The sequence below is a fragment of the Xylocopa sonorina genome, chromosome 18 (genome assembly GCF_050948175.1).
Source record: "Xylocopa sonorina isolate GNS202 chromosome 18, iyXylSono1_principal, whole genome shotgun sequence".
In the NCBI taxonomy this organism is placed as follows: Eukaryota; Metazoa; Arthropoda; class Insecta; order Hymenoptera; family Apidae; genus Xylocopa; species Xylocopa sonorina.
In genome coordinates, this window is record NC_135210.1 from 4,878,185 (window position 1) to 4,903,809 (window position 25,625).

The 25,625-nt window shown below is 37.2% G+C and overlaps 2 protein-coding genes across 2 annotated transcripts; one reads left to right on the plus strand and one right to left on the minus strand.

The window, feature by feature from the left end:
* The first annotated feature begins 15,301 nt into the window (after positions 1-15,301).
* Positions 15,302-17,241, plus strand: LOC143431560 (uncharacterized). The gene is made up of 5 exons (XM_076908386.1): positions 15,302-15,559; positions 15,786-16,020; positions 16,135-16,680; positions 16,777-16,949; positions 17,023-17,241. The coding sequence occupies exons 1-5, from the start codon at positions 15,302-15,304 to the stop codon at positions 17,200-17,202; spliced, it is 1,392 nt and encodes a 463-aa protein (XP_076764501.1). The 3' UTR covers positions 17,203-17,241.
* Positions 17,242-21,405: 4,164 nt separating this feature from the next.
* On the minus strand, positions 21,406-25,340 carry LOC143431476 (frequenin-2). The gene is made up of 7 exons (XM_076908248.1): positions 25,161-25,340; positions 23,151-23,175; positions 22,635-22,683; positions 22,440-22,529; positions 22,232-22,310; positions 22,077-22,165; positions 21,406-21,841 (listed from the first exon to the last, which is right to left on the minus strand). The coding sequence occupies exons 1-7, from the start codon at positions 25,222-25,224 to the stop codon at positions 21,674-21,676; spliced, it is 564 nt and encodes a 187-aa protein (XP_076764363.1). The 5' UTR covers positions 25,225-25,340; the 3' UTR covers positions 21,406-21,673.
* Positions 25,341-25,625: the final 285 nt, after the last annotated feature.

A 25,625-nucleotide genomic window follows, 5' to 3' on the forward strand; every position in this document is an offset into this window, starting at 1 on the left:
AGAAGGAAATGGGAAGTGCCTCTCTCATTGTCTCGACGAGTATTTAATTCGATATATATTTAATATAGACCATTTATATATATATATATACATATATAGACACACAATTATAAATGTACTAATTTCGAGCGATCTCGTCATCAAAGCAATCATTCTAAGATATGAAAATAATATTCAAGCTCGATGCTTTGATTTCAAAATCTACTCGACACAAAATGTTTTCTTGCACATGTAATATGACATAGTTTCGGTAATCCAACAAACAGACTTTAATTACAACAAAAGCTATACCATAAAGTTACAATATATTTCATACATATGATATTTATCATATATATTTATCATATATTTCATGTGATCAATTTTCAATAAATATTATACAATTACGATTAAATCAATCTATTAACATCATGGTACAATAACTATAATTATCACAGGAACGAAATCGGAGGGGGTATCCGACTTCACCACTACGCACTGCTACAACAAGGCAGTTGTTATATATACTACTTATTTATTCATTAAAATATATAATACTCATATATCTATCCATGTATATGTAATTATTATTATTCACAATATTTAATTCTCATAGATATTTACATCTAAAATATTACTTTCAGTCAAAGCTTTCGAAATATTCGTACCATGTGCATCGAACATTATAATACCCGTATTTACTTATTTAATAATTATCAATATTACTAATTATTATATTGTTACAGTTAAAAACGCGAAGTGCAAGAAAACCTATCCTGAGCTAATATATAATACACAAAATAAATGTTACTACTCATGGATATAGGAGTATATCCACGGTCATTATGCTCGTAAAAGAAAGTCTACGTAATTACAACCAGTCACCCGTGCCGATTTGGACCCTTCGTCCTACGACATGATTGAGTGACCAGAGGAACTTAAAGGCATGCGACTCACCGACCGTAGATCGATGATGCTGGTGATGTCTGAAAGATGTCATCAGAGATGCTTATGATGATTGGAAGAAGTCTGGAGGAACTGCTGCTGTTGCTGCTGCTGCTGCTGCTGCTGCTCCAGTGAAGTCGTCGTAGAAATTGAAAATGCCTGAAGAAAATCAAATTATGAATTAAAATTCATGTTCCCATACAATGAATCAATTAAGAATAAATGTTAAGAAATGCTGCTTACCTCTAGGAGGACATCATGAACGTTGTCGTCAGAGTAGGAATGGTAGAATGAATCCATCGTAGAAATCCATCGCTGAAAAACTAAAACAGAAATCATATTATTATAATTTGGCCTTTTAAAGTTCTTGTTAAAATTTTCAATTATCAATTTAATTCAATTAACTACAATCGAAGTACTACTAATCAAATTAACTACAATTATGTTAATTTAATAATTAAAAAGATTAAAAGTTTAACAAATTTTGATTTGTAAATAAAGTACGAAAGATACTTACATTTTTGGCTTTTGAAGCACAGCTAGATCCTTTAGGTAAGCAGCAATTTGTCTCTAATACCGAGGCAGCAGATATTGAAAAAAAAAATTAAGAATAAAAAAATATATAAATAAATGACTACAATGTTAATTGCCATTTACGAAACAAACACTGACTCTACTTTTCCGCGTATGAATATTATAAAAAAAAATGTAATTAAAATTAGAGCAGCTGTGCTCTAAAGAGTTATTTATCGGAACAAACACTGACTCTACCAACCGCATTGCGCGCGGTCACAAAATTTTTCTGAAAGAAAAACATTGTTAAAGGGGGAACAAGGGGTAAATAAAACACAACACACAATTTACTTTCTTATTGTTCTTCATCTTTTCCTAATCGAGCGTTTGTCAAAAAAAATATTATTTTTTATTTAAATTATCGAACTATGCAAGAATATGTATACATAAATAAATGAGCACATTAAACAACTTATGATTGATCTATAAAGAATCTATTATGATTGTTTCGTATCATAATTTAAAACATTTTCAATATTCATAATTAATGAGCTGTATTATATATTACAAATATTTAAAATTGCTTGCGAAAGTGATTATTAAACGACTAACTTATCTCTTATTACATACATATACATCATGTGTTCATAATCAATCACATATCAAATGTTTCCAAGCGATTAATAAAAAGGTAAAATAAATTTATACGATACGTTGAACCTTCTAATAGTTTTTGCGGCACACCACTCTGAATAATATTACCATCTCTCCATGCGGGATATCCTTTGCCATTGATCAATTATTAATTGTGATCTCCGTTACTTATTATGTCCATCGGTTGAACGATATCTTATTAAAAATCTGTAACAGAACGAAACAAAACAATTAGAACAAATATACAAAGGTATAATCAGTTATATTAAGATTTTATAATAATCGAGTTCATAAATCATATTTTCACAATTCAAACTATATCTATGGATAACTATGATCAATGAAACGAATAATAAAATGAAGAGCAAAAAGAAAATTCAAAGATATATTCATATTCGTAATGATAATGTTTAATGAATAGTTCATCAAGTATGCAATGATTAAGGAAATTTAAAAACAAACAAAAGTATAATAGTAGAGTAACTGAGAATACTACAGTCGATAAGCAAGTGTATGAACGTACCTTGAAAGCAGAAACGTGTCTCGACATGTTTTATCAGCAGCAGCGAACGACGCACGTCTTGCCACCAGTAGAGGACGACACGAACTGACTGCCGATGCCACTCTCCGCTTGCCCCGGAGGCACCCGAGCGAGCGCGATGGCGCCCGAACCAGGGCGAAGGCGCTCGAACGTAGATTTCCAACTACACTGTTACGTTTATTTCATGGCCTTGGTATTTCGCTATCTGCTTCAACTGTAAACAAATCAGCTAATTGAAAATCTACTACAAAGACACGTCTCAAAAATACGAGTTCCAGGAAAAGTTCTCGTGCCTATTTTTCTCGGAAGAGTGAACATTATTTTGTTATGATGTACACTCTCCCAAACATAGTGCACAGAAAAAATTTTACTGTCCTCTATAATATATTTGTATGTGTATAACACATGTGTCATAGATAATATGTTACTATACGTATTATTTTATTATCTATAAGATGTTAATTATGAATATTGCAGTACATTATGTACTGAAATACTCGAATTCTTGACGTGAGAACGAAATTAATGCAAAATCTCTTTGTTTCGAGGCGAAAGACAACTATCGGAAGGAAGGAATATTTCAACTCACATTTTTCCATACGTCGTTGGACATTTGTATCAGAAACTATCGCAAATCGTTCTCGAAGTTATATTTTCACACTTGTTTGATAATTTAACTACTAGAACGCGTTTTATTTAATTTGATAACGTTAAAAATGTAGAAGGACGTAAAGAGACGCCACCGGCACGTAAAATTGAACTATTCTACTAGAGCTTTGAAAGTTTGAACGTGATTGGTCGAAAATCTCTGATCCATTATGGCTACCATAAAGACTATTGTAATATAACGAAATAAAGTTACCCAAGAAATAAAAACCTAAATCACGTTTAAAAAATACAAGAAATCTATAGAAAATTGTAAGAATGGAATTCACGAACAAGAAATAGACAAAGAAGATTGAAACAATTGATTTACATTCAGAATACAAATAATGTTTAATATATAATTAACCAGAAGTAGGTATCAATTGAATAAAGAGTTGGTTACGATAAAGATGCTTGTAGGATAACAACTGTAAATATTCTGCTGTCGATAAACAAGTTTGTTACACACCTTGGTATGTAGCAAGACAGGTTCCGACAGGTACTGCAGGGGAACACACTCTAGCACGTCGTACCATACGACCCGTATACTCCACTCCGCTTCCACACACGACGACACGGTTCATCACTCCGCCCACGCTGTAAACAGAGCACCATATTGAAATTATGTTTCTAGAATATCATGTACACGCGCGAAAATGCCAAACGACAACTCATTCGATATCAAAACTTCGAGATGAAAGTTTAAAGTAAAGATAGGAACAGACGCTAGCGCCATGACAGCTTCAACTATTCATGGGGGGATTTGAATCTCGACGCGTGCGCATTTGACATTAACACAATTGCTATTTCAAACTCAAATGTATCTCAGGAAGAACAAATATACAATTGTACTCACTGATTTATTGAGATGACAGTTGCTGCGTAGATAATAATTCGTATATAGTTCGTATCGCCAGGGAATGTCTTGTAAATTTCTTGAAGGAGAGTTTTATATTGTACTGATAAGTACAGTTTATATGTTTATTGAACCCAGTTGATTTGTAGAATTCTTGAAGGAGAGTTATTTAGATCCTACGTTTTTTATTGTACTAATAAGTACAGTTTATATGTTTAGTGAACCCAAGACGATTTGTAGAATTCTTGAGAGTTTAGTGAACTGGAGCTTCTTCGATCGTAGGTCCTTCCCCCGTCAAGTCAAGATTAACAATGCGAATTGTGTAAAAAAATCAGCCCCTTATATAGCCAAACGTAGTGCAGCCGTTAACCAATCAGATCGCTCGCAGTCGAAGCGCGTTAACCAATTAGAGTTGAAGCGATCTGATTGGTTAACCACTGGTACTACGTTTAGGTATATAAGGACCCGAATTTTGCAATAATTTTAATATCAAACTTGACTTGCTAGAGGGAGGAACGTCAACGCTTGTACTTACATTTAGTATATAGGTGCAATTAATTTATTTAATAAGGTTGACTTTTTCAATGCAAGATGATAGAGCTGGTGGGTAGAAATAACAATTAATACTAATGAATATTTTTTTACTTTGAAAACGATAGAATCATATTTCTTTCACACTTGTGTTTCTTTTTTAGCATTTGGACCTCACGATATTCGATTTAATACCACGCAGAAAGAAAAGAATATTCGTGCAAGATAATATAACATAGCAGAAGTAAACGGAAATTTGTCCCCGCAGAACAAGTAAGCGATTAGTCCCCCTAAACAAAATATAATAATACTTATATTTGCCACCAAACTTGAATGAGTCGATAATAAATGATATATTCAATCGTATGGCGCTGTTGTCTAAAACGTGCTGGTAACGCTTGCCGGTATTTTAGCTAATGAATCTCATTAAAGATGGCTACGAATCTGCTGGCAAAAGGCAATATAGTGCTACTATCGTATCAACAAAGTATTGCTTTAGATCTTTTCACGTGAATTTATTGAGATCGCTTTTGAGAAATATACATATATTTCTCTTCTCGAGCTTGTATTAAACTTTTATTTATGTAAAGAGAAATAAAAATGTTTGTGCGCCATTAAAATGTTAAAAAGTTTGGCATCCAACTTACTGCATATAATAAAAAATAAAATTTGTTTTGCTTAGAACTGCGAACCTAACCACCTCAAGTCAAATCGGGATGTCAATATTCTGGTACAATAAATAGACACTGCTTTGATAAGTTATATACGCAAATGTTTAATTTTGTAACAAACTTGTTTATCGACAGCAGAATATTTACAGTTGTTATCCTACAAGCATCTTTATCGTAACCAACTCTTTATTCAATTGATACCTACTTCTGGTTAATTATATATTAAACATTATTTGTATTCTGAATGTAAATCAATTGTTTCAATTTTCTTTGTCTATTTCTTGTTCGTGAATTCCATTCTTACAATTTTCTATAGATTTCTTGTATTTTTTAAACGTGATTTGGGTTTTTATTTCTTGGGTAACTTTATTTCGTTATATTACAATAGTCTTTATGGTAGCCATAATGGATCAGAGATTTTCGACCAATCACGTTCAAACTTTCAAAGCTCTTGTAGAATAGTTCAAACTTACGTGCCGGTGGCGTCTCTTTACGTACTTCTACATTTTTAACGTTATCAAATTAAATAAAACGCGTTCTAGTAGTTAAATTATCAAACAAGTGTGAAAATATAACTTCGAGAACGATTTGCGATAGTTTCTGATACAAATGTCCAACGACGTACGGAAAAATGTGAGTTGAAATATTCCTTCCTTCCGATAGTTGTCTTTCGCCTCGAAACAAAGAGATTTTGCATTAATTTCGTTCTCACGTCAAGAATTCGAGTATTTCAGTACATAATGTACTGCAATATTCATAATTAACATCTTATAGATAATAAAATAATACGTATAGTAACATATTATCTATGACACATGTGTTATACACATACAAATATATTATAGAGGACAGTAAAATTTTTTCTGTGCACTATGTTTGGGAGAGTGTACATCATAACAAAATAATGTTCACTCTTCCGAGAAAAATAGGCACGAGAGTTTTCCTGGAACTCGTATTTTTGAGACGTGTCTTTGTAGTAGATTTTCAATTAGCTGATTTGTTTACAGTTGAAGCAGATAGCGAAATACCAAGGCCATGAAATAAACGTAACAGTGTAGTTGGAAATCTACCTTCGAGCGCCTTCGCCCTGGTTCGGGCGCCATCGCGCTCGCTCGGGTGCCTCCGGGGCAAGCGGAGAGTGGCATCGGCAGTCAGTTCGTGTCGTCCTCTACTGGTGGCAAGACGTGCGTCGTTCGCTGCTGCTGATAAAACATGTCGAGACACGTTTCTGCTTTCAAGGTACGTTCATACACTTGCTTATCGACTGTAGTATTTTCAGTTACTCTACTATTATACTATTGTTTGTTTTTAACTTTCCTTAATCATTGCATACTTGATTAACTATTTATTGAACATTATCATTAGAATTATGAGTATATCTTTGAATTTTCTTTCTGTTTTTCCTTTTGTTACGCGTTTCATTGTTCATAGTTGTCCTTAGTACGTCCTTTCGAGGTACGTGCACACACTTGCTTATCAACTGCGTAGCATTCTCACTTACGATTCTATTATACCTTTGTTCTATTAGTAACTTTATTTAATCGTTATATGCACTTGATTAACTCTTCAATAAACATTATCATTGTAAATATGAATATATCTTTGAATTTTCTTTTTGCTCTTCATTTTATTATTCGTTTCATTGATCATAGTTATCCATAGACATTGTTTGAATTTTGAAAATATGATTTATGAACTCGATTATTATAAAATCTTAATATAACTGATTATACCTTTGTATATTTGTTCTAATTGTTTTGTTTCGTTCTGTTACAGATTTTTAATAAGATATCGTTCAACCGATGGACATAATAAGTAACGAAGATCACAATTAATAATTGATCAATGGCAAAGGATATCCCGCATGGAGAGATGGTTATATTATTCAGAGTGGTGTGCCGCAAAGACTATTAGAAGGTTCAACGTATCGTATAAATTTATATTACCTTTTTATTAATCGCTTGGAAACATTTGATATGTGATTGATTATAAACACATTATGTATGTAATAAGAGATATGTTACTTGTTTAATAATCACTTTCGCAAGCAATTTTCAATAGTTATAACATATAATACAGCTTATTAATTATAAATATTGAATATGTTTTAAATTATGATACCAGATAATCATAATAGATTTTTTGTAGATCAATCATGAATTGTTTAATGTGCTCATTTATTTATGTATACATATTTTTGCATAGTTCGATAATTCAAATAGAAAATAATATTCTTTTTGACAAACGCTCGATTAGGAAAAGATGAACAATAAGAAAGTAAATTGTGTGTTGTGTTTTATTTACCCCTTGTTCCCCTTTTAACAATGTTTTTCTTTCAGAAAAATTTAGTGACCGCGCGCAATGCGGTCGGTAGAGTCAGTGTTTGTTCCGATAAATAATTTTTTAGAGCACAGCTGCTCTAATTTTAATTACATTTTTTTTTTATAATATTCATACGCGGAAAAGTAGAGTCAGTGTTTGTTTCGTAAATGGCAATTAACATTGTAGTCATTTATTTATATATTTTTTTATTCTTAATTTTTTTTTTTAATATCTGCTGCCTCGGTATTAGAGACAAATTGCTGCTTACCTAAAGGATCTAGCTGTGCTTCAAAAGCCAAAAATGTAAGTATCTTTCGTACTTTATTTACAAATCAAAATTTGTTAAACTTTTAATCTTTTTAATTATTAAATTAACATAATTGTACTTAATTTGACACATTGAATTAAATTGATAATTGAAAATTTTAACAAGAACTTTAAAAGGCCAAATTATAATAATATGATTTCTGTTTAAGTTTTTCAGCGATGGATTTCTACGATGGATTCATTCTACCATTCCTACTCTGACGACAACGTTCATGATGTCCTCCTAGAGGTAAGCAGCATTTCTTAACATTTATTCTTAATTGATTCATTGTATGGGAACATGAATTTTAATTCATAATTTGATTTTCTTCAGGCATTTTCAATTTCTACGACGTCTTCACTGGAGCAGCAGCAGCAGCAGCAGCAGTTCCTCCAGACGACAGCTACATCTCCGATGACTTCTTCTGGACATCATAAGCATCTCTGATGACTTCTTTCAATCATCATAAGCATCTCTGATGACATCTTTCAGACATCACCAGCATCATCGATCTACGGTCGGTGAGTCGCATGCCTTTAAGTTCCTCTGGTCACTCAATCATGTCGTAGGACGAAGGGTCCAAATCGGCACGGGTGACTGGTTGTAATTACGTAGACTTTCTTTTACGAGCATAATGACCGTGGATATACTCCTATATCCATGAGTAGTAACATTTATTTTGTGTATTATATATTAGCTCAGGATAGGTTTTCTTGCACTTCGCGTTTTTAACTGTAACAATATAATAATTAGTAATATTGATAATTATTAAATAAGTAAATACGGGTATTATAATGTTCGATGCACATGGTACGAATATTTCGAAAGCTTTGACTGAAAGTAATATTTTAGATGTAAATATCTATGAGAATTAAATATTGTGAATAATAATAATTACATATACATGGATAGATATATGAGTATTATATATTTTAATGAATAAATAAGTAGTATATATAACAACTGCCTTGTTGTAGCAGTGCGTAGTGGTGAAGTCGGATACCCCCTCCGATTTCGTTCCTGTGATAATTATAGTTATTGTACCATGATGTTAATAGATTGATTTAATCGTAATTGTATAATATTTATTGAAAATTGATCACATGAAATATATGATAAATATATATGATAAATATCATATGTATGAAATATATTGTAACTTTATGGTATAGCTTTTGTTGTAATTAAAGTCTGTTTGTTGGATTACCGAAACTATGTCATATTACATGTGCAAGAAAACATTTTGTGTCGAGTAGATTTTGAAATCAAAGCATCGAGCTTGAATATTATTTTCATATCTTAGAATGATTGCTTTGATGACGAGATCGCTCGAAATTAGTACATTTATAATTGTGTGTCTATATATGTATATATATATATATAAATGGTCTATATTAAATATATATCGAATTAAATACTCGTCGAGACAATGAGAGAGGCACTTCCCATTTCCTTCTATCATTAAATGTACGGGGTGTAAACAATTGATTTTAAATTTAATTTTAATATCGAATTTAACTATAATTTGAAATTTAATTTTGAATTTAAATTCAATTATTCTTGTCAGTCAATAAATGAACTTTTTGCGTTCATGGTCGAGTAGCGAAGTGTTCCCACTATAGCGTCCCAGTATTGGCCTCTACCCCGTTGCGTAAGGCCCTTGGTTATTCCAAAAGGCAGACGGGGTAGTCCGTCACCCCCACCGAGGGCTTCGGTAGTGGTGGACTGCGTACTAGATACTGCACTGGGTTCACTGCCGGCTGATTGGGCGTATCCCAATCCCTGCCTCAAGGGAGGTCGTGCCTGGGTGTCACCGTCGGCACCTGGTCACGTTAAACATCTCGCGGACGTGAAAATACGTCAAATGGTACTGGTGGCTGTAGTAGTAACCTCATATGTGTTTGCTTTGCTTCTTTTTGAGTTTCCATGGGGGGAGGGTCCGTTTCGAAGGAAGGGTTACATCCGAAAGGATGTCGATAGTTTCTCTCTCACTTTGTTCGCGTCGCGCCGCGCTTCTTTACTCACTTCTGTACGTTATAATGTTAAAATGAATTGTGAAGCTCCCCTTTCATGTCTCGAGGAAATATTTAATAATTCATAGTTAATTTTACGCTGCATAAAGTAAGTTGAAGTAGTTTATCGTTGCCGATATCGCGTCCCAGTACGGGCGCCCTGCCCCGTCCGTAAGGCCCTCGGCTATTCCGAAGGGCAGACGGGGGAGCCCGCCACCCCCACCAAGGGTATTGGTAGCTGCGGATCTCGCTTAGGGGTTCGTGGCGCGCTAATTGAGCGTATCTCAATTCCTGCCTCATGGGAGGCCGTGTCTGGAATGTTAGTCGATGACATTCTGGTCACGTTAACCATTTTCGCGGACGCGAAAATGCGTCAACCACGCTGGTGGCTATACCGGCAATCTCGTGTATTTTTCACTTGATCATTTCTAAGATCGTGAGTACAGATCGTGTTTGAGTTAGGATTGACAATAGAATTCTTTACACCTCCATGCAGTGTAATTATTATCAATGAATAACTTGATATGTGGTTGAATAAAATAAAACAGTAGGAACCGAAGTACGGTTGATATGTGTTGTTGCTTTTGTACTAATCATGATATTTAGATCAGGATTTTCAGCTTCCTTTTCCGTGTTCGTTGCCAGGACCCCATTCACGTGCCCATGTGCTACTTGGATGGGGAAAAGGTGATGGTCACGATGATTCCCCACTAGTTTATAAGATTTTTTTGCAATCTGATGTCTTAGTGTATTGTATGACGTATTTACCACACGTGTGATTAGACGGTGGGAATGCGTACGTCTTTAATAAACGTTAACTATTGCATTCATTTCATAAAATATATTATTACATATAATATTAGTAATGTACAACGATCGGTAATATCCCTCAGATTGCAATAGATGTGAAAAAGTGTGAGATAGTATGCAAGTTCGCGACTATTCCGTGTGTTGTATGTATGTGTTGGTATGAGTCTGTTGCCATTTTTTAAATATAGCATTCGGTAGGATAGGTAGTTTACTCTGGTATGATTGTGTGATAGATTTAAGTAGGTAGGGCCGGGCAGGTTGACCACAGTCACCGATCGGGCAGGCGCGTTTTTTCTCGCGTGGTTCAACCTGTTTCAGGAAATTAGATTTGAAAGATCGACGGTCTAGCTGGCGCGAACGGGGTATGCCGTTCGCCACTGGCTTTACTCGATCGATTTTTCGAATCGCCCCGCGGTCGCGGTCGCGATTTGCACGAAACGAACGTTTACTGCTCGAGATTTGGCACGTTTTGCACGGGCAACGATTTCTTTACTCGTTGGTCGTCTTGCGTGCCGTTAGCTGTCTCGTTTAATGTTTTGATTGATTTTTTGAGTCATTTGTTGGTTTGTGATTAGGGAATCTCGAGCTTAGATATAAGTTTCAGGGTCCTGGGCTTCATGCCCGAAGAAAGAAGAGGCTATATGCCGAAGAGGCCCGGAGAAGAGGGCTACAACTAATGACTATGCATTCAGAGGCAGGCAACCCTCTCGATGCAGAGTCATTGCTTGTCAGTAGTTTGTCATTATGCTCGTATTTGTGTAGCGTAGTATATTTTAGCCAGCAGAGCTTGCTGGCTCACCGGATGTTGGGCGAATCGCGGTTTTCAATTGTAGTGTTGCGAATAATTAATTACGGTTTCAATTAGAGTTGCGATTATCTCCAGATCGCGATTGTTATTAGAGTTGCGATCAATTTCAGGTCGCGTTTTTTATTAGAGTTGCGATTATCTACAGATCGCGATTGTTAATAGAGTTGCGATTAACCCTATGTCGCGATGTTTATTAGAGTTGCGTATTAATTAATACATCGCGCTTTGAATTAGAGTTGCGTAAAAATGATAATCGTGATTGCTCTCTTAGTGTTGCGAATCATGAGATCGCGATTGTTTGCTCAATTTGTAATTATTGCTTGTTTACATTTGCTTCGCGAATATGATTAATTTATATTTGATATTTCTTCAATTGTTTATTTCTTAATTCCATTTAGTGTTGCGATAACGAATAACGCGTTTTTCACGATAGTGTAGCGTTTAACGTAATGCCCAAATATTCCACTAACACTGTGGAATCACACTTGAAAGGTAATGTGGAAATAATTTAAAAGTACTTTAATTAGTGTTGCGATCATAAAGTTTCGAATTATAAAAAAGGCCCTGTCTTATTTGGCAGGCAATTTTCGCGATATTTTTGCTCATTTTTTTCATGATTGTTTCATAAATGGAAGTATGATCTTGCACTTAGAGTCACCTACGTAGCTGAAAAAGCTACATTGCACTATGGTGACATTGCACCTAAGTAGATCATTTCTTCTAAAATGTAGTTTATTAGTGTTGCGTCTTTAAATTCTGGGTGCATAAATTAGATTTCCGAACTATAAAATGCGTCCTTAGGTGACTGCTCGCGTATTGCTTTTTTATGACGCACCTCGCGATTAATTAATATTACGAATTATAAAAAAGGCCCTGGCAAATTGCCAGGCAATTTTCGCGATAATTTTCTCACTATTTTCTCGGTTGACTGACATATTCCTTACCTTACTTTCCTTTCATTTGATGGATGAAAGATAACGAAAAAGATAAAATATTTCACTCATCATTTTTAATGACAATAAAAATTAATTATAATGAGTGTTATGTTTATCTTTATGTCGTTGAGAATCGAGCGTTTGTCATTAAAATATAGAATAATCTGTACATTTGTAAAGTCAGAATTTCTTTAGTATTGCTATGTACTTTTCATGATTGATCTGTAAATATTCTAGATATCTTTTGTGTATCATTATTTATGACAGCTTTGATATTTATTGAGCGTTAAGAACAAAACTATTAGTATTTCGTTAGAGAGTTATTAATTTTTTTTTTTAAGTTAATATTTTGTATAAATTAAAAATGAATTATTAGCTTTTATCACGCCACAAGACTTATAATATTTCACGTGTCAAATGTGTCTTGTTTAATTAATGTTTTATTGATGTTAATGTTTAATTAATGTGCTGTGACTAATCCATTGTTGAGTAAGTTTGTTTTAGATTCATGATTTTGGGAAGATATTTACATGGTGTACCGTGTCACGCAGATGAAAGTACGGACATGTTCATATTTGTCAAAGAAAGTGAGTGACAAAAAATACATATATATAAAGAAAGAATATTATGTGCTATTATTAACCAATTATACAATTTTGTTACAGATCTAAAATTTTGGAAGACGCCTGTAGGCTTAATTATTAAAAAAGAGGTACAGGTATATCACTATTTATATATATATTTTGTATAAGATTTATTAATACTACACCTACCGACATTTTATACATACTTATTTCTACCCATGACGATCCAATCACCGCTTTTCAAATAAATGTTGCCGCTCTGGTAGGTTTAGTGTTAATCGATATGTTATTCTTTTGTATGTTGTACATTCCTGTTTCAGATGCTCCAGTGTTTGCAGTTTTTCTTCGTATGTTTTTCTTCATTGTTTTTCCTCCTTGATGTAATCTTTGAATCTGATCTATTGTAATTTCTTCGCAAATTACCTTGGATGTTGAATTTTCTGTCATCATATGTTTGTCGCGCGTTGATTTTCTTTGAGTTTGTGTGAGAGTCTCTGTATCGGTGTTTTGTCTTCGTTTCTGAATGTATCACAAGGATTCAGATCCATTAGATTTTTATACAGGCAGGTTGAAAGATGTATGTTTCTGTTTCTGGATGTATCATGGGTTCAGTTCTATTAGATTTTTACGTAGGTAGGATGAAACATGTTTCAATCATTGATAGGTAGGAATAATAGATTTCTGGTTGGATGGGTAATTTTTAAATTAAATTAGTTTTAAAGTAGACTAAGTAGATGTAGTACGCTTAGTAGATTAAGTAAACGTAGTACGCTTAGTAGATTAAGTAAATTTTTGGCTTGGTAAGGTGTTTTTTCGCGAGAATTCTTTACAATACTCATTTTACTGTCCATTTGCATAGCAATTGAAGGTTAACCGCGTTGTAAATGTACATTAAAAGGAGGTGATATTTAATGATAACTTATACAAAAGGAGGGTGGATGGGACGCGGTTAGGGTGGGTCTCCATTCGCAGCAACCTCCACGTGGTGAGACCCGGGTTCTATTTATTTAATATATAATTATTAATTGCATCACAATTAGAAATTATATAGTAAATAATTTGAAGCAAATGGCTGCCATAGGTTAGTTTGGTTTAAATTAATTTAAAATGGACGGGTCGATGTCCAGTTGTAAGAGGCAAACGTAAATCATCTACTTCTGTCGCTCCTTATTTGTCGTTGATTAGACAGTCCATTATAACTGCTTCAGGGCTTAGCTACTCTTCTCCAATTTTTAATAATAGGCCAACTATTAGTCTTTCCTACGTGAATATTATAGTTTCAGCTCTCTTACTATCCGACGCAGCATGTAATTGCTTGAGTAGTAAAGTCCTTCGACATGCATCGCCAGACATCTGTGCATACAATTAAAAACATACACATGAACACAATTGATTATTACAAGTGTCAGAACGTTATTAGCTTTGTTCATTTAATCAAAGAAATCCTTTCAATCATTTTGACGCATCCACTGTTTGGAACATAGTCTCGTAATAGAAACGCATTCGTAATAGTTATTCGTATTCTATTATCGCTACAGTCCTTTACACTATTACATCGGGATTAATTGTTTTATCTCTGCCGTACAAGGATCAAAAGTAGTAGATGTAAAACATTTTCTCCAAGTGCCATCTACGAAGCTGTGAAAAAAAAGGAAAACGATAGAATTCAATTATTCCGTTACGTAATATGAAACATTCGGGAAATGTCGTCATGGTGTTTAGAATCGCAAGTTCGTAGATACCGTCTGGTATTAAACGTATTTTCTTTTATAAATCTTGACTATTCGCAAACAAGTAAAATAATGTTATTAGACTAGTTAGTGTAAATAAAAAGAAAAGGGGTAGTACTTGACGTTTAACCAATTACAAAGTGGATAAGAAAAATAGATACTCTTACTTGGAATTCGTAATAGTTTTACGCGAGGAAACAAAAGTGAAAGAGGAACGTGCAAAGCTACTAAGGATTGCATGCGACGCGAAAACAAGTGGGAATCGCGACGATTTCTTTTGTCGGGATGATAGCATTCGCACTTCTGCCAAGATAGCTTGCGTCTCTAAACGATCTTACGATTCAATGTACATATATCTCGAAGAAGCACTGCATCAAGTATCGGACTTGTACGTTGCAAGGAGGGCCAGTAATACGCGTGTATTTGTCTGATCCTAGTTGTTTGTATGGTTCCCAAGAATGCCGCGTAATTTGTCAAAAGTCGACAGAAGGAAAAATCAATTCGATAAGGAGGAACGTGCGCATTTGTTGGGCATAATGAAACAGTACGCGCCACTGTTGGATAAAAGTGCTTCTACGTTGGCTCGTAAAAAGATTTGGACGACGATCGAGTACGAATTCAAGAAGGCGGGGTTTACCCGGAAAACTTCTGCCCAGCTTAAGAAATATTGGCAGAATTACAAGTACCATTGTAAGAAGTCTACTGCGTTCGGGAAGGTACACGTGCTCCCTCTTCTCGATCGAGTCACATTGGATCTTTCACATTACTGTGTCTGAAAGAGGTATTCGTACACTGCAGACTTGTCATATTCGGATGTACAGTACCTAGCCTTGAAAACATTTATATTTAAATCTGTAGCCGAATACTTCTTTTAGTTAGAAACGCAAACAAAAGATTTGTTCATTATTACTTACCTATAGTTGACAATACGAGACGTTGTAGGAAAATACGAGGTACGTAAATTCAGTGATGAGCGAGTCCGTTGAATGGAATCGATACCAAGTTCTCGTGGACAATCGGTCTGGAAGCAAGTTTTCCGAGATCCCTGAAGTTGTCCTGTCATTGGCCGATCATTTACACAAGTCTCCGACGAAATCGGATTGCCGGTTCGGTGAAACGTATCGGGATAGGGATATCGAATCATACCAGCCGTTGAATGCAGCGGACGTTTTCATCGGTATTCTTCCTTTTCTGTTGTTACGGTCAATAATTGCGTGAAAACTCGTAAATTGTAATCCTGTTGAGAAAAAAGCAACCGGCTCAAAAGTAGATATCATTTGGTGATTTTAAGATCTATCGCGTGTCAAGATGGAACAAAACGACGATGAAACGACGTCCGACGAATGTAAAGTCGAAGGCCCGAATCTGCTGGAGGAAGAAAGAAATATCGAAGAAGATACCTTGAATGAGAAAAAGGAGTCGTCTGCTGGCGAAGACCATCTCGTCTCGTCGTCAACTAACGCTGCGGAAATAAAATCAAACAATCGTATCGTGGTGTCGAATGCAAAAATTTTCAATAATAGCGTCATCGTGTCGGTGATTTATCCGGAAAATGATAATGCACACTTACCAAGGAGTGCCACCGATAGGACGGTTCAACTGCGCTCGAGCAATGCGTCGTTGCCTACGAAGATGTGTAAAGTGTCTCCGTTAATTCTACTTCTACTGTTCATTGTATTCGTACAATTAAACCAGCGAGTGTACATTTTTCGCGTTTCAGCACACGCCACAGGGGACGAGCGGGCAAATAAATACGCTTATTCAAATTCGACAGAAGCACAAGGTGTTGACGCAATGCACGTAAAAGCACCCTTTAATATTGCAAATGAACCCAGCGGTGGGTTTCTAGTGAATTTATCGATTATTTTTGACTCTACAGAGGCGCAACTTGGTTAATTTTACTGAACAATCGAATTCTAAATGATATTTATAGATAGAAAGGAATTTAAATCGTCGCGACGCAACGCGAATGAGGATGATCAAGAGTTCACCGTGGTGAAAAGCGTCGAGAACGACGGTAGCAACGTTCGAGCAAAAAGAGGCTACGTTTTTTTGACGGATTACCATAACCGATTGAAGCACAGACTACTTTTGCAGCAGCTCGAAGTAGGTTAATGCACAATCTAATCGGCCCCTGTAGCCAGCATATAAGAAACAGAGGCGCATCATTTTATTACAGACCGAAGAGAAACGGTTAAAAGTGAAAATTGCTGAAATGACCATTCAGGAAGTACAGTTGAGAATAAAAGCTTTAAGCGAAGAAATGCGGCGTACCGAAGAGCTGCATCAATTAAGTTTGGCACGAATAGCTGTTGGACGCAATGACGAACGTTTGACAAGCAGGGTTGTTGAAAGTTAAGGGGAATTTTCGGAGAGACAGAGAGGGTGATGGTGGTAAAGGAAGCTGGCACGGTTCACGTGTGTGCTTCAAATTATTTTTATTAATTACCATCATTATATATCGTGTGATACGATGTCGTCGTCATTTAGAAAAAACGCATGGGACCATACAAAATAACAATGCGCTTAGATTTTCGTGATAACCGAGCAACGCGTATATCGAAGTCGCGATATTCCTCGCGTATCATCGACGGAGCTCTGAATCGTCAACAAACTAGGGAACGGTAACGCTATCACGTAACAAGATTTTTTTCTTTCTTCGATGCAGTCATAGCTGTCTCTATTATTTATTCATTTTGTCTTCATTGTCGCTATTTCGTCTAGCTAATCCGTCCCTTCCCTGCCGTCTGGTAACTAGCGATTTTCCTTGTATTTAGTGATTGTTAATAATTATCACAGAAAGTTCGTAAAACAATGACTGACCTTGACATATGTTGGTGTGTATGTGCGTGCACGAGTGTAAGAGTATACTGATTGTGAACGTCTCGCAATTAGTGATTTAGACGCACCTTCTGACACTAACAAAAGCTAGACTCGCACCGTCTGGAAGCGTTACACGCGTTATCATTCAGCTAGACACCTGGACTCGAGCTTGTGTTAGGATTCTATGATGCACCTAATCATTAAAATAAGACGTTCGTGTACAAGCATGTCTCGTGTGTTTGTGCTCTTATGCGGTGGCACGTGTGAATTCGTATGTATACTGTACGTGTAACGGGTATCGAGATTTCTTTCCTTTTTCGCACTCTTTTGCGTGGACACGTTGATATATTTATTTTGTTCTCCTTATTTTTGCTTCCGTTTTTCAACGTCAAACGATAGAGTACCGTTTGTATGCTAGACAGAAAAGTTTGTCGTGTTGCTATAAATAGAGTAACAGTGGATTAGCGTTTAGTATGTAATCAGCAGTAATAGTAGCGATACGAGTAGCAATACGAGTATAACAGTACGCATTGAAATAGCCCTTTTAACTTTGCAGCATTTAAAAATATTAAGTTATGCTACAATAGAATAGTTTCTTTTAATTGGACGCATATAAAGAGGTTTCTCTTTTTTAAAATCGTTGGTGCGTTGAACAGGTGAGAATAGAATAGAGAAAGAGAGAGAGAGAGAGAGAGAGAGAGAGAGAGAGAAAGAGTGAGAGAGTAAAAGAGAGAGAAGGAGAGGGAAAAGAGAGAAATCGGTTCGTGAATCATTGAACGTTCGGAAAAGGATTATTTTCTTTTCTGATTTTATATCGTGAACATAAAAACTTTTTTTTCTTTTGATTGCCGTCACGTTTCTACACCAAATTTTTTTCCTGAAACTTTGAGTAGCACCGATTGTTTTAATTTGTTCATTTTCTTCTGTTTTATTTCTCTCCCTTTCTCTCTCTTTCCCTCCCTCTTTTACTTTTAAATTCTCCTTTTTTTTATCTCGTATCTCTTGTAAGTCAAAGAATGGAAATTGTAGCTCGATGAAGTTTCGCTACGAGAATTTTACACGGAAAGCAGCTAGAAATTTCACTAAGCGGAAATTTGTCTCTTACTATTATAGCTTCTCCTTGAAAATGTAAAAAGTACTTAAGTCAACTCTTAATTCGTGATACGCTGGTATATGAATAAGTAAATTTAATCCGTTCGTCTCGATTAATGATTTCAAGCCACTTTTCGATACTCTCGCAGTAATCGACTATAGTTAATTATCAATTAATATCCAGATAAATCGGCGATTCTCAACTTCGATATGATTTCATTGATGTATATTGTTCGCAACTTTTGCGGTTTTACAACAGGTTCGATTGTGCAAAGCAATTTTTTTTTTTTATTGATGGGAACCCACGTCGGAAGATTAAATTGTCTTCAAAAGTATTCAAAGATTCGGATCGAAATGTCAATTAAATATCGAGGTACATCAACCTTGAGAAAATTAAGAATCACCGGTACTAAAAATGCCTTTTCTAAAAATGCGTTCGGTCTGGACGAGCAACGACGATATTCTGTATAGCGGTAAAGAAATTATTATACTATTATTGTTATAATTTAACGATACTATAAACGAATGGAATGAATATTAGAATAGGTCAAAGATCAGGTTAATTTTAAGTGGTTCTATTGGTAATACGTTTGCCAACAGAGGCACTGTTCGTCGAGGAGCAAATTCTAGAACTCATCGTCGTATACTCGCAATCGAAAGCTTCTTTTAAAAGCTTCGGGAGGGGTAGAGCTGGCTCTAAAAATTGATTTTCGCTTAAAATTGATTGCTACTGCTCGAGTGACAAACGCTCGAAAGACATTCGGTGAGACGCTGCTTATTTAAAATATAACTTCCGTCCTTTCGCGTCTGTCGCGAACCGTTGTCTTTGATTGTCCATCCAGTGACAACGCGTCCCGATCGGTTGCGTTGCATATTCAATGTTTCTGTACCGATTTCTACCTATTTAGAATACGAGACGCGAGATGCAACATTCTTGCTGTGATCGATCGTATTTTTCAGTTTAAAAAGCAAGCTCAACAAGTTGTACACGCATACGGGTATAGATATTTAATTGCGTTTGTCGCACGGGCGAATTCGTCTTAAAAATGTAAACTCTTACGTATTTTACTGCACCTGTACGTATTCGAACGGTACAGTGCAAAAAGCGTAACGCTAATTCTATCTCGCTACGGATCGTAAGATAGAATGAAAAGTTTATTTTCTAATAAGAACAACTTTAACGTACGAACGACACGAAGAGAAAGTCACTCTTGTCCTCAAGTGTTTCGAAAACTTTAATTAAATGGAAACTCTTTTATCGCTTGATTCGAATCTTGCTAATAACAGGACTGTACGAAGATGCATGATCGATAGAAACCAAATGTACCGTATTTTGCGTCAAGTTAATCGATTAAAGTTGCACAATCTCGAGGTCGCATGGTTAACCAGAATCGTTATCGAACGTCATCGAAGAAGTTTTTTGTTTTTTGTACAACGAAAATACAGACCCTTAAAAAGGTTCGGGGGAAAACAGTTCAGTAAGCCAATTGATTCATCGAACGAAAAAAGTAGCTTAAGTAAGTGAAAAAAAAAAAATTAGATGAAAGGTAAAAGAAATCCGCTTCGATCCATTTTATGGTCTTTCTGCCCTTGAACTTTCCGAACGACCCTAATCACGTTAGCACGCATAGAGGCACGGTCGCATAAACAAGACGTATAATTTTTCCGTTGGTTATACAGGAAAAAAATGTTAAGGGATAAGACTTTTGTACATTAGTTAGTGTAGTTAACAGTAGTTTCTAATCGTACGCACTTGGCACGCGTTAAACGCATATTAAACGCATACAGAAAATGCATACCACGCGCGTGTATGACACCGTCTATTACTCTCGCGATATCAGACAGCGGCACGAACTCCTTTGAATCTTTTATGGACTTCCGTCTGCAACTCGGAACTCGGTTAAAATGTAATACCGCCGACTGATTTTCTAAATAGACGTAGAGACTCGGGTACATAACAAACACGTAATACTCTTCGCGTTGAGAGATTTCAACGAATTACCAAGACTGACAGAGAATCTTGCTTTCGCCGTGAATGAAATCAGGGCGATAAAGAGTCGAAGAAAAAGTAGACTGTAGAGAAGGGAAGAAAGAATTGTCTTTTCGAGGTCAAAACAGAGCGAATGAAGGATGGGGTGTTTGAAGCAAAAGCGAATACTGGTAGCTGCATTCTTTTCCCCGACAGCTCTGCGTATTCTCTTTTTCCCACTGCGAAGTCACAGTTGTTACGCGTATTCGTTTGACCACGTTTCACAAAAATTAGAACGGATCGATAAAATGCTCGCCCTTGTCCCCCCGTTCTCACTCTAATCACTTGCTGTTACCGGGATAAGAGACAATTGTTCCTCCGTTCTCGTATTTCTAACAATCGTAAAATCGCAAATTCGCCGAAGACAGAAAGATGATTTTCAGATTTGCTCTTGCTGTCGTTCGTACGGAAAAAAGCTGAGATTTTAGCTAAGTACAAAGATCTAGAGAATCGACGGTAAAGCCATTGATCCATATTTCTACGTGTGTCTTATACTGGACGCTATCGTACAATCTTTTTCATCTACTCGTGCAAAGAAAACGAAATCATCTCCGATAAGGAGAGAGAGAGAGAGAGAGAGAGAGAGAAAAAGAAAGGAGAGAAAGTGTATGTGTGTTAGAGAGAGAGAAAGAGATAGAGATGGAGATAAATAGTTACAGAGGATCGCGTCATGTCGATTTGTATTATAATATATGTATACCTACGTATGCGTGTACGTCGGGGCCGCACGGTTACTGGGAGCCATCTGAAGATCGCCCGTTTCTCTTCGATCCGTTCCAGCAATGGATTCTTTTCTCGATCCCCTTCAGCGATTGAATCGAAACCACGAGGCGATCGTCCGTTTTGAAGCGATCGAGGCATTTCTGGGCTCCGACGGAGCCTGCCGTTACTCGCTGCTTAATGACAACGCCTGCATAATTCTGGGGTCAGCTTTGCTACCTTCCCGGAATTCTTCAAGGGTTAGCTTATCGTCGTGATTTTTGTCCATTTGATCGAAGACCTTGTCCACCCTCTTCTGCGGCGTGTTCTCGTCTTCTGTTTGCGGCTGCTGTCCCTGAAACACGGCCATGGTTCTCATGACTGATCAGCGGTCTATGGCAATCAAATTTTGGCAAAAACATTTAATGTTAACGCCTCGTCCCTCTTCGCTTGCTGTTACAGGGTGCTGCCGGTGGCTATTTATCTAGAGCACACTCTTAGGGGATGGAAACTTTTTTTTTTGTTTGGGTTTGGAAACGTTTCTTGTCCGCGTATGATTCGTTAGTTGTCCCGAATAAACGTATGCTTACCGCCATCTCGTACATCGCGTCCACGATATTATACATTTCCTCCCTCGTGATAAAACCGTCGTTATCTACGTCGTAGAGTCGAAACGCCCCTAAAAAAGAGAGAAGAGTATCGCTCCGTAGATTTCAAATATTTCTCGATATTCAAATTTACTCACAATGAAGTTTCTCGTCCAAATTTCCACGCGACATCACCGAGAGCGCTCTTATGAACTCTTCGAATTCTATCGTACCGTCCTGGAAAACAATCCAAGTGATTGGTTCGACTTAGATTTTACTAATCGTGATAAAAACTGGAATGGCCGAGAAACAATGGTACGTGTAGAGAAGAGATTTCTATTAATGTTCGAGTCTAAAGAGACTTACGCTGTTTTCGTCGAATACCCTGAAAACGAGCGTGGCGAACTTGGATGGATCGCCTTGTGGAAAGAACTGTTTGTAGATCTTTATGAAACCCTGAAATCACGCAACAGGCACTCAGCACTTATCCTGAAAGTTCCTTGGTAGTGTGTGTATCGATTTTCGTTTAATTAACGTGCGCCAGCTGAAAGGGGGTCATACCTGTTCCGTCAGCAGACCATCGGGACAGTCTTTCAGGAATCCTTTGTGCCTAAACAACAAACAGTCGGCAAAGTTATCGAATCTATTTCTATCAGCGGTCTGATTTGCCTCATTGCGAAAAGCGTGGGAATGATAAACGCGCGGGAGCTGATAAACGAAATGTTGCCAAGTGTCTACAGTTTTCTGTAGGGTGCGCGAAATGGAACTTTTTCGGTCACGCGAGCACGTAGCGAATTGTTTTCGAACACGATTAAAAGATAATCCAACGGAAATCGTGTGAAGTTTGTAACGTTTAATTCCATCGGTGCACCGTATCGTATCGTAAAGCACCGAATCAATTTATATACGTTCGAAGCGATCGTCTTCTTCCATTATCCGTTGGACGATCTCGTCAGCTCGACAACGTTTCACCGTTTTATCGATACCGATAAAACGGTCGATCTTCGATGAGAATCTCGACGAAATGAACCGGTTTGATCCAAGATAGCGGTCGATGCTTCGTTCCCAACGACTCACCATTGTCGAATCTCCTTCTCGGTAACTGAAACAGAAACCAAACCGTTTCTAACCAAGTGCCAAACGAAAGTGGCGGAAAGTGTCGAGCGAACAGCGGGAGAGAGTCTAACGAAAAGTCACCGCAATGCAGACCATCCGTTTCGTTAAGGGATTGAATTTATCCGAAGCGAACGCAACGGGAACGATCGATGCGACCAACAGATTCACCGTTTCAGCCGGACTAAACTATGTAAGCGGTGCAAAGGACGAGCGAGAACGTAAACGCGTGGCCCGCTTCTTTCTTTCTCTCTGTATGTAGGCCGTCGAAAAAATAACCGCGTTCCAGATTCAGGGACCGTCGTTATCGCTCGCGCAAACTTGCTGCTTGATACTTTTATTAGATGCGTATCCAGGAAATGCTACGAACCTATCAATTAGTCGCGTAACGAAGGACATTATCGCGCTCTCTTCTACTCTACTTTACTTTAACAAGACGGAAGCAAGCCATCTCTTTAAAACGAGCTCTCTCTTTCATCCGTTCCGTATACCTTCAATTCGTCTCGTTATTCTCATTTGCCGGTGTTTTACCGGCGTTCATCGAGTATAAGGATCCGGAAGTATCCTTCGTTCCGATAATAAAGCGGAAGATCTCTCGTTTTGCAAGCGGGAAGCAGCGACTCGTCTCTAATCCTCGGCTCGACGAAGCTTATTCGCGAGTCGCTGAAGAAGCCTAAGGTCGAAAAGATAGTTTCAGATATTCTCACCGATATTACTCTCGGGTATCTCATCCTCGCGATAAAACTGTCCTCGTTCGTTCTCGAATATCGAAGTCGAATGATTTCCAGGGGAGAGAAACCGTGTAGCTTCGATCCGAAGAGGCAACAAGTTACCTACCTACTGCCATTATGAGAACCAAGTTACTAACACTTTCGAACAATCGATCGGTTCGAGGGAGAAGTTGTGACTTTGTCTTCGATCAATTCACTTTGGGTTGTCCTTGTGGACAAGAGTCAGTTCGTGTTTCCGGTTTCATAAAATGTTCGTTTAGCTATGTATTATATTTAAAGCACCCCTTTGAAGCGATGGCCACGCACAGCGGGGAACGTTCGGAATTTGTTTCGGCGTTTACGAAGCATTCGTGAAATGGAACGATTCGCTGGTCGTTAATTAAAATAACTTTGGAAAACTTACTACCACCGTTGGCGGCAGACTGGAAGGTTCGTATCTACGACGGCAATGAAATAGGAAAACTTTGGCGCATTTCGCTCGGAAAGGCGTGAATGGGCCAGGTTTTTCCTCTTAGACTACGTGGAAAGAGGCAGATGAAACGATGTTGGATTTTCCTCTGCGGAGAAGTGGTTTCTTTGTACTTGTTTGCCCGTGAGCGAGAAACGACGAAACTTGAAAGAAAAAAGTACCAGGGGGAACAACTGATCGTGAATTGCGAACACTATGTCTACGGAGTTTAAGACGAATCCGACTAAGTAAGAAGTAGATAAATTCAGAATTTAACTAATCCGAGTCGAACTATCATTTTGGAAGTATTCAACCCCCGGAAAAGTTCCAAATGCGGCGAATAGACGATAGAGAGTTGAAGACCGTAAATCTCTCATGGAATAATAACGATTTACATTTTAACCGGTTCGGATAATTTAGCAGTGTTGTTTCGCGCGCAATATCGAGGATTCCGAGACAGCTGTACGCTCGGGAAAATATGGTTACAGCCGGCAAAAGTTACTCGCCCACGGCCGAACACGTATGCGGAAATTGGAAAATGCAATTGGAACGGCACGCGGCGTGCACCGCGACGTTAACAAACGTGAATGCCGTTAAGCGAGCCGACCAGTCTGCTCTGTTTCTCATGCATTTTCGTGTCGTCTGGTTGCTGAAACCAAAGTGAAACGAAGGTCCACTTTGCTCGACTTCCATCTTTATTCGATCAAATTGTAATCACTTGGCGTATTAAAACAATAACATCTCTAAAGCAGCTCTCTCCTACTGAAAGCGAACCTGCCAATGAGAGATACTCACAGTACGTGTCATTGGTGAGTCGATCAATGGTATCCTGCTTCAGCTTGCTATTCTTCTTACCCATGTTTCTCGGTTAAATCCTCGTCCTCTGCTTACGATCGACTTTTTTACTGGTTTATCGCCCGGTTTCGAATTGTTTATTTTCTTCCGGCTTGGCACACTCTCACCGTTCGTTTTGCATCTTTCTAACAAGCTAGCTATTAACCGATCACCGATCGAGCATTCGTTTTGGATTAGTACTTGACTCTTCCGGTTGGGTCAGAAGACGAATAGTCTCGACAGCGAACAACAGTTCCTCGACTGTTACCGCAAGTAGGTTGTAGCTAGTTCCTCTTTGCGTGTTTTTGCCAACTTTTCTTTTGCTTGTGTCGTAGTTTTTAAATTTGTCTGGAACGAGTACACTGCGACTAAAAGTTCGTTTTGGATACCCCTTTTGCTACGAATTCATCTGCGTTCTACCGTTCC

Coding starts and splice junctions, on each gene's coding strand:
- LOC143431560 (XM_076908386.1), top strand. CDS start 15,302: ATGCCGCGTAATTTGTCAAAAGTCGACAGAAGGAAAAATCAATTCGAT. Junction 15,560..15,785: donor AGTCTACTGCGTTCGGGAAG/GTACACGTGCTC, acceptor GAGACGTTGTAG/GAAAATACGAGGTACGTAAA. Junction 16,021..16,134: donor TGCAGCGGACGTTTTCATCG/GTATTCTTCCTT, acceptor GGTGATTTTAAG/ATCTATCGCGTGTCAAGATG.
- LOC143431476 (XM_076908248.1), bottom strand. CDS start 25,224: ATGGGTAAGAAGAATAGCAAGCTGAAGCAGGATACCATTGATCGACTC. Junction 22,311..22,439: donor GGGTATTCGACGAAAACAGC/GTAAGTCTCTTT, acceptor ATTGTTTTCCAG/GACGGTACGATAGAATTCGA. Junction 21,842..22,076: donor ACGCGATGTACGAGATGGCG/GTAAGCATACGT, acceptor GCCGTGTTTCAG/GGACAGCAGCCGCAAACAGA.